Source organism: Ipomoea nil, unplaced genomic scaffold (genome assembly GCF_001879475.1).
Source record: "Ipomoea nil cultivar Tokyo-kokei standard unplaced genomic scaffold, Asagao_1.1 scaffold0706, whole genome shotgun sequence".
Lineage (NCBI taxonomy): Eukaryota > Viridiplantae > Streptophyta > Magnoliopsida > Solanales > Convolvulaceae > Ipomoea > Ipomoea nil.
In genome coordinates, this window is record NW_017617134.1 from 1,775,622 (window position 1) to 1,788,518 (window position 12,897).

The 12,897-nt window shown below is 36.1% G+C and overlaps 1 protein-coding gene across 1 annotated transcript; it reads right to left on the reverse strand.

The window, feature by feature from the left end:
- Positions 1–8,170: 8,170 nt before the first annotated feature.
- LOC109176408 (putative late blight resistance protein homolog R1B-17) lies at positions 8,171–10,069 on the reverse strand. The gene has a single exon (XM_019325840.1). The coding sequence runs from the start codon at positions 10,067–10,069 to the stop codon at positions 8,171–8,173; it is 1,899 nt and encodes a 632-aa protein (XP_019181385.1).
- Positions 10,070–12,897: the final 2,828 nt, after the last annotated feature.

A 12,897-nucleotide genomic window follows, 5' to 3' on the forward strand; every position in this document is an offset into this window, starting at 1 on the left:
AAACTAAATCAAGTACAGAATTACTAGAATTTGCAACCCGTGGTAAGGGTAAACGTGCAGATTTTCCCATCTGACACACAGTACATAGATTATTCATGGAATGTAAAGAGTCTGAAGCTGAACAACTAGAAAAAACCTGACGTAGTACACGATTGTGCAGGTGCCCAAGGCGATTGTGCTAGATTCGTGGAGACGTTTTAGCTGAAACGAACGCAACCGGGGAAGATGTACTGATTGAGTACGTCTTCCAAGGCTGGGACCTCTGAGAAGAACCTGTTGGGTGGTACGATCCTTGACAAAGAAATGATTGGAGTGAAATTCGAAATAGACATCATTATCGCGAGTGAATTTGTGAACAGATAGATGGGAAACATGCAATTTAGGTACGTGCAGGACATTATTAAGAAACAGTGACTGAGACCTAGAAGGTAAAGTAAAACAGCCTATTTTTATATTGACAAACCTGTACCATCCCCAACCCGAAGTGTCTCATCACCAGCATTGGGTTCGACATGATTTAAGGCAATGGCTTCAGGCGTGGCATGGGTAGTTCTTCCAGTATTGGGAAACCAGACGTTGGAAAAGGGGGCTTAACCAAAATCTTCTTGCTTTTGTTGGGAAACCATATGCGCTTGAGGTGGCGGTGCCGCATGAGAACCCGACGGAGAGGGATTGAAACGTGCGCCAGATGTTTCAACAAACCGGCGGTTGGAGGTGAGAGCCAAGTGACCAGGAGCATCACACAGTTGACATCGAACCCCGCCGCGACCATGCTGTCCTCGTCCCCATTGGCCCTTGTTTCCGCGTCCTCGTCCACGGCGGGGGTTCGGAGACGTCGCCGGATGCTGAGCTATCATAGCTGTCGGCGAGTGAGGCAACGACACTAGAACATCTTCTGGAAACAAATACTGATGTGTAGACAGAAGGTCCGCGACCTCCGGGATGCTCAGCGGCGTGCTCCTCGTTGTGAGGGAGGCAACAAGGTCGCGGTATTCCGTCTAAGACCCCGGAATACGTGCAAGTTTTGTTCGTCGAGACCGATTGGACATCCGGCCTGAGCAAGTTGTTCAACCAATATCTGGGCTCTACCGAGGTATGTCGCCGATGTAGAGTCACCTTGGCGCAAGATTTGTAGCTGTCTGAGCAGGCTAAGAGAGCGCGCTCGCGATGTAGAATCCAACATTGTTTCGATCGCTATCCATAACGAACGAGATGTTAAATACCCAATTGCAAGATATATGACATCTTCTGCCATCGATGAGATGAACATATTGAGAATCGACTGGTCCTGTTGGACCCAAACGGCGTGGAGGGGATTCACAGTCCGGACTTCCGTCGATGTGGAGGCGGCGATGAACTCCGGCGGGCAGTTGTTCGAACCGTCGACGAAGCCATAAAGATTTTGCCCGTGTAAGAACCGGACGAGCTGAGCTTTTCAGAAGAGATAATTGGCGGAAGAAAGCTTAATAGACACAAAATGATGGGCTTGATGAAGCATGTTTAGGGGGCGGGTGTCAAAGACGGTGGCGATGGCCGCCGAGCAGCCGACGAATATAACACACACCCCCCCCCCCCCCCCCCCGGGTGTGCCAATTTGTGAACAAAGAAAATTGAATTAATATATAAAATTCAACATTCTAGTTACATGTCAAGTATCAATGCGGTGTGGGTACAAGTCTCTGGATGGTCCTCTGATTCTCCAATTGATGTCTTGAACACTCCACCATTAAGGGCCTCCAGAATTCAAATGGCTTGATCTTCAAAGAAGGGCTTGTATATATAGCTTGTTTTCTTTGAAGGGCCTCTAGGTTCAAATGGCTTGATCTTCAATGGAGGTTTGGATCAACATGCATGATCTTCGTGGAGAAGGGATGAGAGACTTTTACTTTCAGGATCACATTTTTATTGTGATCCTGAATAATATTTTTCAAGATGTTTACATAAAAATAAGCTGTCCTATTTATAGTTAGGAATGACAATATGCCCTGTCCCCGAAAAATTTCGAGGATGGGGGATGTGGATACCCCTCCCTGCCCGCATATATATATAAAAGCTAAGTTATGGTAATGCCAGTGTAATGTACTGTCTGTCACTGTACAGTGCATTACTTAGCCAAATATATATATATATATATATATATATATATATATATATATATATATATATATATATATATATATATTTTTTAAATTATGATATAGGATTTTAGTTTTTAAAATTATTATATTAATTTAAATTTTTTGACTAAGAATTGATCGGTGATGGGAATTCTCCGTTCCCGCCTAATTCCCCGCGTGAACGGGAATGGAGACTATTTCCAATTCCCCGTTGGGAATGGGGACGGGATCGTGGTCGGAATTTCGGGGACGGGACGGGGGAGTATACTCCTAGTCCCGTCACCATCCCTATTTATACCTGTAGGATAGAAGAGTTTTGATAAGCTTAAACTCTTTTGATATTATCTAATTAATAAATTAGATAATACCATATCAATATTATCCAAATATTTCAAATATACGAATTCTAGATTACATCCAAGATTAGCAAAACTTGTAAGATTATGCTCACATCAGTTCTTGGAAAGACCCTCAACTGAAGCAGCAGATACCAACAGAAGGATCCCTACACATACTTAGAGTGATAGCCCAAGTAGGAATTTTTTGTCTCTAGAGTTCATTGGAGGTATCTACACAAATTCACAACTCAAAAAATTTCTTGAAATCCTTTTAAGAAGTAGCCAAAACAAAGTATTCAAAGCATATAGCCACACACGTGTTCACACAGCCAAATAGACGATATGAACAAAGAAAATTGAATAAAATATATATTGATATTCAAAATTCCAATTACATGTCAATGTTAAAGCGGTGTGGGTACAAGTCTCTGAATGGTCCTTTGATTCTTCAATTGGATGCATTGAACACTCCACCACTGAAGGGCCTCCGGAATTCAAGTGGTTTGATCTTCAAAGAAGGACTTGTATATATAACTTGTTTTTTTGGAAGGGTCTCCGGGTTCAAATGACTTGATCTTCAATGGAGGTTTGGATCAAATTGTTTGATCTTCAATGGAGATTCAGACATGATTGGATTGGAGGAGGGATTTTTACTTTCAGGATCACATTTTTATTGTGATCCCCGAATAAGCTTCAAAACTTAGGATATTTCTATGAATTTTTCCTAGGATCTGTAATTATATAGAAATAAGAGGTCATATTTATAGCGGTAGGATAGAAGAGTTTTGATAAACTCAAACTCTTTTTATATAATCTAATCAACAAATTAGATAATATCAATATTATCCATAAATATATTCAAATATACTAATATTGATAAATAATCAATCAATATTTATCAAAATTTAAGTGTCAACAAATGCCCCCTCGAGACTTGTTTGTACACCACGAGAGCATATACCACTCGAAAGTATGTAGTGCAAGGAAGTCTCGACACTACAGTTAATGATATAAGACCGTTTAAACTCGTGACAAGGAGTCTGAATATGAGGTCGTTTAAACTCGTGCTAAGGAGTATCATTTAGCTTCCTCCATTTCAAATTTCATACAGGGTTTGCCCCCATATCGGTTGAAAGTGCCTATGAAGAGATGAGAGGTAGAGCTGTCTCACTGGGCGTGCCAATTTGTGAACAAAGAAAATTGAATAAAATATATATTGATATTCAAAATTCCGATTACATGTCAATGTCAATGCAGTGTGGGTACAAGTCTCTTAATGGTCCTCTGATTCTTCAATTGGATGCCTTGAACACTCCACCACTGAAGGGCCTCCGGAATTGGCTTGATCTTCAATGGAGGTTTGGATCAACATGCATGATTCGATTGGAGGATGGGTTTTTACTTTCAGGATCACATTTTTATTGTGATCCTGAATAAACTTCAAAACTTAGGATATTTCTATGAATTTTTCCTAGGATTTGTGATTACATAGAAATAAGAGGTCATATTTATAACTGTAGGATATAAGAGTTTTGATAAACTCAAACTCTTTTTATATGATCTAATTAACAAATTAGATAATCAATATTATCCATAAATATATTCAAATATACTAATATTGATAAATAATCAATATTTATCAAAATTTAAGTATCAACAGATGAATAGTGATAAATAGAAATATGATAATAATACAAGAAATATGTACAATATTACGAGGATAAAGGCTTCTCTAAATGAAAAGAATTATTATTATTTTTTATCGATACTATATTGTAATAGAGTCAATAGTATTAAAAAAAAAATCTTCAATCCCTGTATTAGGAGGGACATGTATATCCCATTGACATTTAAAATAAAAAAAAACAGATTCATAATTTCACATTCTCCCTTCTAATATTGCATGATAGTACGTTCTTAAATGATTTAAAACATTATATTTTATTGGAATATTGAGTTCCCCATTCCATCACTTACCATTCCTGCCCATTGTGAAACGTCCATGAAGAAGGCCAGTGCTGCAATCAAAATCCCAGTTGCTAAGGTACCCCTTACTAAGAGCATGAATATCAATGGATATTCATGAATTTTTGGAACAGTAAAGTCTGATATGGAGGTGAGAGAAATGGAGAGAGAGAAGACTTTGGACCTTCTGAAATGAAGGTTATTGGAACAGTAAAGGGGTTGCGCGTTTATCAAGAAAGAAACAAGGTTGTGTGCGTTTCGTGCACAACAAAGTTAAAGCTCGGCGCATGCACGTGGCGTGTGTAAGGCATGCCGGACAGCCTTAAAATTTTTTAAACAGTTTCATTTTGTTTGTTTTTTTTTTGTTTCTATTTTTTTTCCTTTTTTCAGATATTCTCTTTCCTAATCACACTTACAAAAATTTTTAAAAATTACAAAAAAAAAACTCCACCATTGTGGATGCTCTAATATCAGAAAAGAAGGATGTATGGCAGTAATCCATCCATACCCATCGGCCATCGCCATCATTATTCGAAGCTACTTAGGTTGTCCTTACCCCTGCAAACATCTTCCACTCTCAAAAATGGGTCCCACTTCCACATCATCCCATTTGCAAATTATCTACTATTCACACTACATCCCTGCAAATCCAATCAACCTTCAAAAGTGGGCCCCAATTTCACATCACTTTAAAAAATTAATATTTTTTTCTTAATAAATATTATTTGGTCTTCAACATTATTTATTTATATCAATATATAACTTATATTTAAATATTAAATATAACAAATGTGAAAATAACTAATTACGTATGTATTAATGGAAAAACTAAATGTATGTATTAATGAATTAATTTATGTATAGTAATGAATGTATGCATTGTATTTCTAAATCAATGAAATGTTATGTTCTCTTTTAATATATTTTTTTATTAAAAAAATATTACACATTAAATATAAAAAAATTAATATGGCAAAATACAAAACAAAAAACAAATAAAATAAAAGAAAGGAAACAAAATTAAATAAACTAAATAAAAAACTAAAAAAAAAAACTAAAAAAAAAAGTACAAAAAGAGTTGCGGCAGCTTTTTGTACGGATTGCAAGTTTGCATGCAGAGCAAACTTGCAATCCAACTCATTATTTAAAAAAGAAAAAAAGGAAAAAAAACAAAAAGCATACATGGCATTGTCCAACTCATCTTGCCAATATGATATTGGCAGGGGTAAGGACAACCTTATCATTCAGACAAAAGAAAAATTATTCCAAATATTCAGGAACAGGAAATTCACAGTGGCAAAGATAATAATAATAATAATAATAATAATAATAATAATAATAATAATAATAATAATAAATAAAAAGAACTGGACAAGCACATTTAGACAAAAGAAATGTTGCTAAGAAAGGTTTCATATATTCCAATCGTCTGAACCTCACCCCGAAACTTAAATCGCAATCCTATTAAACCTCAAAGAAAAAACAAAAGGAGTGATGAGATGAGAAGAAGAGGATGAATAGAAGAACATCAATGAAAAGGAAGCAAATCACAAAAAATACAATTGAAACAATAATAAAGAAAATACATACTGGAGTAAAATTTACTATGTCAACTAGAAAGTAAAAATTCTGAATGACGATAGTCCATGAAACAAAAAGTAATTCATGTGCACTTGTACAACTTTGACCTCCGATATCAAAATGAACTCGCTGGAATATGCCAGCTACATAAGAATAAATTTGCATGAAAAATTAATTAAAATATTTGGTACGACACTACCCTAAAAACATATTATATAAGATGTTTTGTTTGTTTTTCTTAAAAAAAAATTAATAATTTAAACTCCACTTCTCTATAATAATTAACTCTTAAACTACACCTGAGAGGTAAACAGCATTATGAAAACCTAGTGCAGATTGTGTGAAGGAGGGCTTCATTCATTCAAGTTAGTGTTGAATATAAATATAACAGAGAGAGCACTGGTCATATAATATGTTATCATAGCAATCACGAGGATAGAAATACAAATACAATGAAGATAAATAGATGTTTTTGGATGACGAGGGAAACACTTGTCTTGTCACTATCCGAGAGTGTGTATTGTGTCTCAGTCAACAAATAATCATAAAGAGGTAAACCAGCTTAGGTTGTCCATAACTGACTGATCGGCTCAAACCAAGAATGCCAAGGTAGATAATAGATGTTTTATAACCCAACAAGGAAAGCTATTTAAGAAAATTAAGTTCACAAAGAAATGTTGCATAATAAGTATAGATCATAGCAGATTTCGAAGGTTCCAAGTACTAACGATGAGGACAATATTTGAAGTTTCAATACTTGCTGAAATATGAATATAAATAGCAGATTAAAGTATGACAGTGCACATGAAGATTCACAATTCCATATATATTGTACTAATTCAAAAGCCTAAATCACCCATTGAGATGCAAACTCATCTTCCTTGGCTTCATCTTCATCATAGCCAAGCTGTAATGAATCATTGATCAATTAATATGAAAAGTGTGACAAATACAATTCACAAGCTTCAAACTGAGAAGATGAAAGTAATGTATATATGTATAATTTTCTTTAGTGTTTATCCAATTTTAATACATGAAAGATAACTCCTAAACTAAATAGCTAGATTTATATTTCATACCTCAAATTTAACCAAACTAACAAGAATTTAACATTCCTAGTAATCTAACATTTTGTGAACCAAATGCCAGTGCAATGCTTCTCTTATATATATATGAATGAATAAATGAAGATATATAGGTATATATACCTCTTTTCTTCAGTTGGATTTTGGGTCTATGTGGACTGATTTTTACTGCTACGAGTCTTCTTTTTGCTCAATCTTCGCTTCCTCTTATCTTCAACAGATTCTTCAGGCTACCATAAATCATAGAAATTAAACTAAGTTAGGATATGAAACACTAACTGAAGTTTGGAGGAAAAAATTAAAAAAAAAAAGTAGAGAGAAAGACCAGTATTGTATTTTCCTCTATGACAACAATATCATTGTTTCCATAGTCGTGTTGTTCTTTCTCAATTTCCCTAGCTGAAGTCACCGTGGAAGGAAGACAATGCTTTAATTCAATTGACTTCAATGTTGAAATTTCTGCGAAGCTGGTAGGAAGCTCTTCCAAATTATAGCACCAATAAAGGATTAGGCGCTCAAGTTTTGAGAAATGATCAACATTGGCTTTCCAATGCTTGAGATCACATGTACCAATATCCAAAACAATTAACTCGCAGAATTTATCCGTCTCCGATAACTCCCACTCTTCGCCCAGGCAGGCAAAATTGAACAACTTGAGTACCTGGAGCCTAGGCAACTTGGTAAGAACATTGATTCCCTTCCACTCAAAATTCGTATACTTGAATGTCAACTTTGTAAGATTTTTCAACACAACTATATGCTCATTAATTGTAATCATATCCAGGCTCTCATTGTTAGCAAAAATACAGAGTGTCTCAAGTTGTTGTGAATAGGCAAGGTTCTCAATGCAATCATTGCAATCTCTTCTTTCACCACTAATTTGCACCTTCTTTAGGTTTGGAACATTTGTGAATAATTCCTTTGTGCATTTATAAGGTTGCAACCAACAAATGCTCTTCAAGTTTTGGTGAGAATAAACTATGGAGAAATCAAGAGGAGGAATGAAACAACTGAAATGTTGTAGTTGTGGAAAATTTAAGAAGTTCATTTCATCAACCCCTAAAATGGAAATTGATTGAAGATTCTAAGCACGGAATGGTTTTAAGAGGATGAAATATGAAAATTGTGAAAACAAGCATCTCAAATGGACAAGATTCACAATCTTGCACTCAATATTGTAGAGTACTCTTAATAGAGTGCAAGATTTGAAAAATGAAGATGGGATCATTTTTGAAGAATAGATGGATCGACAATTTTTTAAAGAAGAAAAGAATGTATGACCTTTAAAATTATTTGATTGGATGCTTACCCAACGGAAACCTTTTGGAAGGGAAGTGGATTCATTTTTATAGACAACATGAAGAAGGTTCTCCTTTTTAGCTTCCCTCACACAGAAAGAATGCAATAAATCATGCATTCTAAATGCCTTTATTTTTCTTCCACAAGAACTTGTCTGGCTTACAAGAATTAGGTTTCTGTCCTTGAGTTCTTGAATGTATCCTTCAGTAGCTGCATCAAGGCTCCTATTCTCAAATTCCTTTACAAGTCCTTCGGCACCCCATAATTTTACAAGATGTTTCACATATATCTCATTATCTTCTGGAAAAATGCTCAAATATAAAAAACAAGCCTTCAAGTTGTAAGGCAAGTGATTATAGCTCGATGAGAGCATCCTTGAGCATTCTTCATCAATAGTTGTTGTTGCAAATGAATTTAGAGTTTCAACTATATTCTTCCACTCATCTAGTTCATTGACTTTGGAAAATAGACCCGCAACCACAACAATTGCCAAGGGTAGACCTTTGCATTTCTCAACGACTGGTCTCCCAATTTTCTTAAATTTAACACCACGAGATTTGCATGCCTTTTCATGAAATAAATTCCAACTCTCACTTTGATCTAAGAAATGCATTTGATGAGAAAAGTCTTTTCTAGAGCCAATACGAGTAGCCACATCTGCAAAGCGAGTAGTCAACAATACTCGACTACGATTTCCATTATCTGGAAAGCAAATTTTGATAGCATCCCATGCCTTGTCACTCCATATGTCATCTATCACAATAAAGTACCTTTGATGCATCAAACATTGATATACTCTTTCCTCTATGCCCTTTGTAGTGTCACTATCTACATAGCCTATTGATTCAAGAAGATCTGTGAGCATATGTGTCTTGTTATGATGTTGCGATGCAACAACCCAAGCTCGCTTGTCAAAGTGGGAGGCAATCGATGGATCAACATATAACCGCTTAGCTAACGTTGTCTTGCCAATACCTCCCATACCTTTAATCGAGACAATTTCTCGTTGCCTTGACGGTTGTTCAATTAGCATCTTCTTCACCATTTGGAACTCATTGTTTTTCCCCACCATTATTATGCCCTCAGAGTTTTTTGAAGCATTTCCGGAGGAATCCCCCTCCATGATAACTTCATCATCACCATTGGTAAAAGCACCAAGTATTGTTGTTTTCCTTCCTTTCAAGGCTATGAAATGCTTGTATTCCATCTTGACTTTCCACAACTCTTCCTTGATGGTGCCAATGTCCTCTATTGCTTGTTCCAATATACAATGAAGTTTGCAAGAATGACAAGTTTTTCCTGCATCACTATCCCCGCGGCCTTGTGGTTCTTCTTCTTCTTCAATAATATCCCCCAAAGTTTTGTCTGCACCAATAATTCTGAATTCCTCTTCCTCTTCCTCTTTCTCTTCCTCATAAAGATTTGCAATTTGGAATTCAATTTCATCTTCTACTCGGAAAGCCACATCTCTAAGCTTTGTTTCCAAGTCTTTAATTGCTTGAATACCATCCATTTTGTTCTCATCGAACAGCTCTATCAGAAAACCAAGCTTTTGGTGGAGAGATTGGATCAACTCTTTGTTGCAAGGGATGAGTTCCTTTTGTAGTATGATTGGACGAGGCTTAGATTGTAAGAACTCAAGCTCTATGGTCCTCATAAGAGAACATACAGCTACGCAGGCCATTCAATCTTTTCTCTTTCTTTCTGTATGTAATGTGATTATGACTACTTGTTTTCTGCTGACTTAGTTTGTGTGTAATGACAATATGCATTGTATGGTGGCTTTAATTTGTTGTTAAACATATGAGACACAATTGTTTAATTTAATGTTATTTTCTTTTTACTTTGTGTGTATCGAATTGAAGGCGGCTGGATCCAGAATAGGAATATATATGCCAATGTTTCAGGAATTGACAGGAAAAAAAATGATTCTTGGGGTTGTATAGTAGTCTCTTTGGAAAAACCGAAAACATTATAAAATGAGATTTATAAATATTTAGTGCAAATAAACAAATAACGAGTAATCCTGGACTATTGTTGGAGACGTGGCTAATTAATTAAAGGATTACAATTTTTTTTTTTTTTTTTGTGTCTCCAATTATATATTATTACTAGTATTTTGATTTCTCTTTTTTGAAATTAAAGTTGCAAATGTTATATGATGGGATGGGCAGCACGCATACCCCTAGCCGGACCAGGCAACGGAGAAGGCGTGGGGTTAGCCGGTAGGTCAGGCAAGGAAGATGATGTACCATTCGGGATATATACTATAAACTGAAAATTATGGAATTTTTGACCACCTGAAAGTGATCTTAAATCAAGTCGAAAGCCTTGTTCCAACCGAAGGAATTGGGGTGGGGGTGTCAGCGGAGGTACGAAGGCAAGTGGTTGGCCGGAGCAGGATCGTGAGGCAGGATGCTTGAGGCAGTCGAACAAGAGGCCGCAGGGAAACCGTCAGAGACTTGCAGTCATCCAGACAAGTAGCCGAATGGGCGAACGAGTCACCTAGTCAGATGGCTGGATGGGCGTGAGAGTTAGCCAGTTAGACAGCTGGATGGGAGATGGGGTTAAACTACCCAGCGAACGAATGAATGTTATGGGCAGTCAATCGGGCATCAAACGCTTGGAGCTAGCAGTCGAAGGGGTGTCCGAGAGGAAGGGAGCAAGCACTCAGCCAGATTGCCGAGTAGGTATGTATTAGTGGAGCTAGCAGTCAAAGGGATGGTCGAGTGGCAGGTATGTAGCAGACACTCGACTGGAGGGTTGAGTAGAAAGGGATTCACCCGAAGGAGGCGCCGCGCCGAGCACCTAGAGGAGTAGTGCTCGGGAGTACAAGTGAGCCACTCAGTCTACCGAGGGGAAGATTTGCCGACTCCAAAGAGGACTCGGACATGCGGAGAAGATACAACAGAATCCAGAAGAGATTTGAGGAGCGGGTCTCACAGAGGGTGGAGAGGTACACAGAGGCTATAAGGAAAGAAAATCAATTATGTTTAGGAAAGGGAATAAATGGTATATGAAAGGAAGATCCGATGTATTTATGGCAAGATAGAGTTGCCTAGTTTAGGCCCCTTAGTTCCTGTATAAATAGGCCTTGAATACCTTGAAAAAGATTTTTAAGTTTTACACACGCACATAAAGCAATTCAATAAAGAGAATTGTTTTTTCCCCGCAACTCTTGTCTTAGTTTTTTGGTTGTGTTGACCTATTGTTTGACTATTCCGGTGGCCAATATATTAGCAGATCTCACAGGAGTAGTGCTCATTCAAACTTTGGGCCCTTATGTGAAGTTTAATTATAAATTAATTTAATATTCTCTAATATATACGGAGTATCTATTAATTGAATTATTATATTAAATGATTGTAATGGTTAAGTGAATTTAATGTTAAATATAATTTTGAAGTTATAGGTTCAAATCTCTGCTCATGTAAGAAATTTTTTTTCTCTTAACTTTATCATAAAATAAAAATTCAAGTTAAGGAGCCCCTTTCAACATTGGACCTTGGACAGGTGCCCATATTGCCCGGCCCTCTAGGCCGGCCTTGGGTCCAAAGGATAATCGAAACCCGTGGGCATGAATTTTGCAGCCTAGATAGGAATAGATGAAAATTAGGGGTGCTAATTAATTGGGTTGAGGAGTACAATTAAGGGGTTAAGGAGTAAATGCTAGAGGGATGGAGTTTGAAGTGGGACAAGACATTAAGTTAAGGGGTTATGATGTAATATTGAGAGGATGTGGTATGAAGTGAGACATATACTGCAGCCGAAGTGGTTGGAATGGAAATATTTTGGGTCAACGAAGTACTAGATGGTAGGGGTGAACCTGAATAGGTATGAGTTTGGATATTTTTAATTATGGTATATCTAAATATAAATTCAATTTGAATATCAGTGTTAAAATTTTATATATACCCAATTTGAATCCTAAACTATCCTGAAATATTATTATAAATATAAAAATATAAAAATATAAATTATATATTGACTATTAAATGTATTGAGTAATTAATGTTATATTAATTTTAAAACTCTCTTAGTTAATTATTAGTATTGTATCTTATTTTTAGTTTGATAGTCACTGTTGTAAAAATTGGTCTAGGCGCCTCTAGACCGTGGCGATTTTCCTCCTAGGCGTCCGCTTAGCGCCTAACTCGGCCGAATTGGCCACCTAGCGTCTAACTTAGCCGAGTTAACTCGTCCATTTCGATCGAGTTAACCCGATCAGCTCGGTCTGGCTAATTATATATATATATATATATATATATATATATATATATATATATATATATATATATATATATATATATATATATGTATATATATATATATATATATATGTATATATATATATATATACATACATACATACATACATATATATAATATGACATATATACACCCGTAAACTAGTTTGATACTTTGAATCTTTGGATGATTGAAATATTTGAGTATTTTTAATTTTTAATATTGTTTTGATGTTATAACTTATGAATTATCATTTTATTTCAT

Coding starts and splice junctions, on each gene's coding strand:
- LOC109176408 (XM_019325840.1), bottom strand. CDS start 10,069: ATGGCCTGCGTAGCTGTATGTTCTCTTATGAGGACCATAGAGCTTGAG.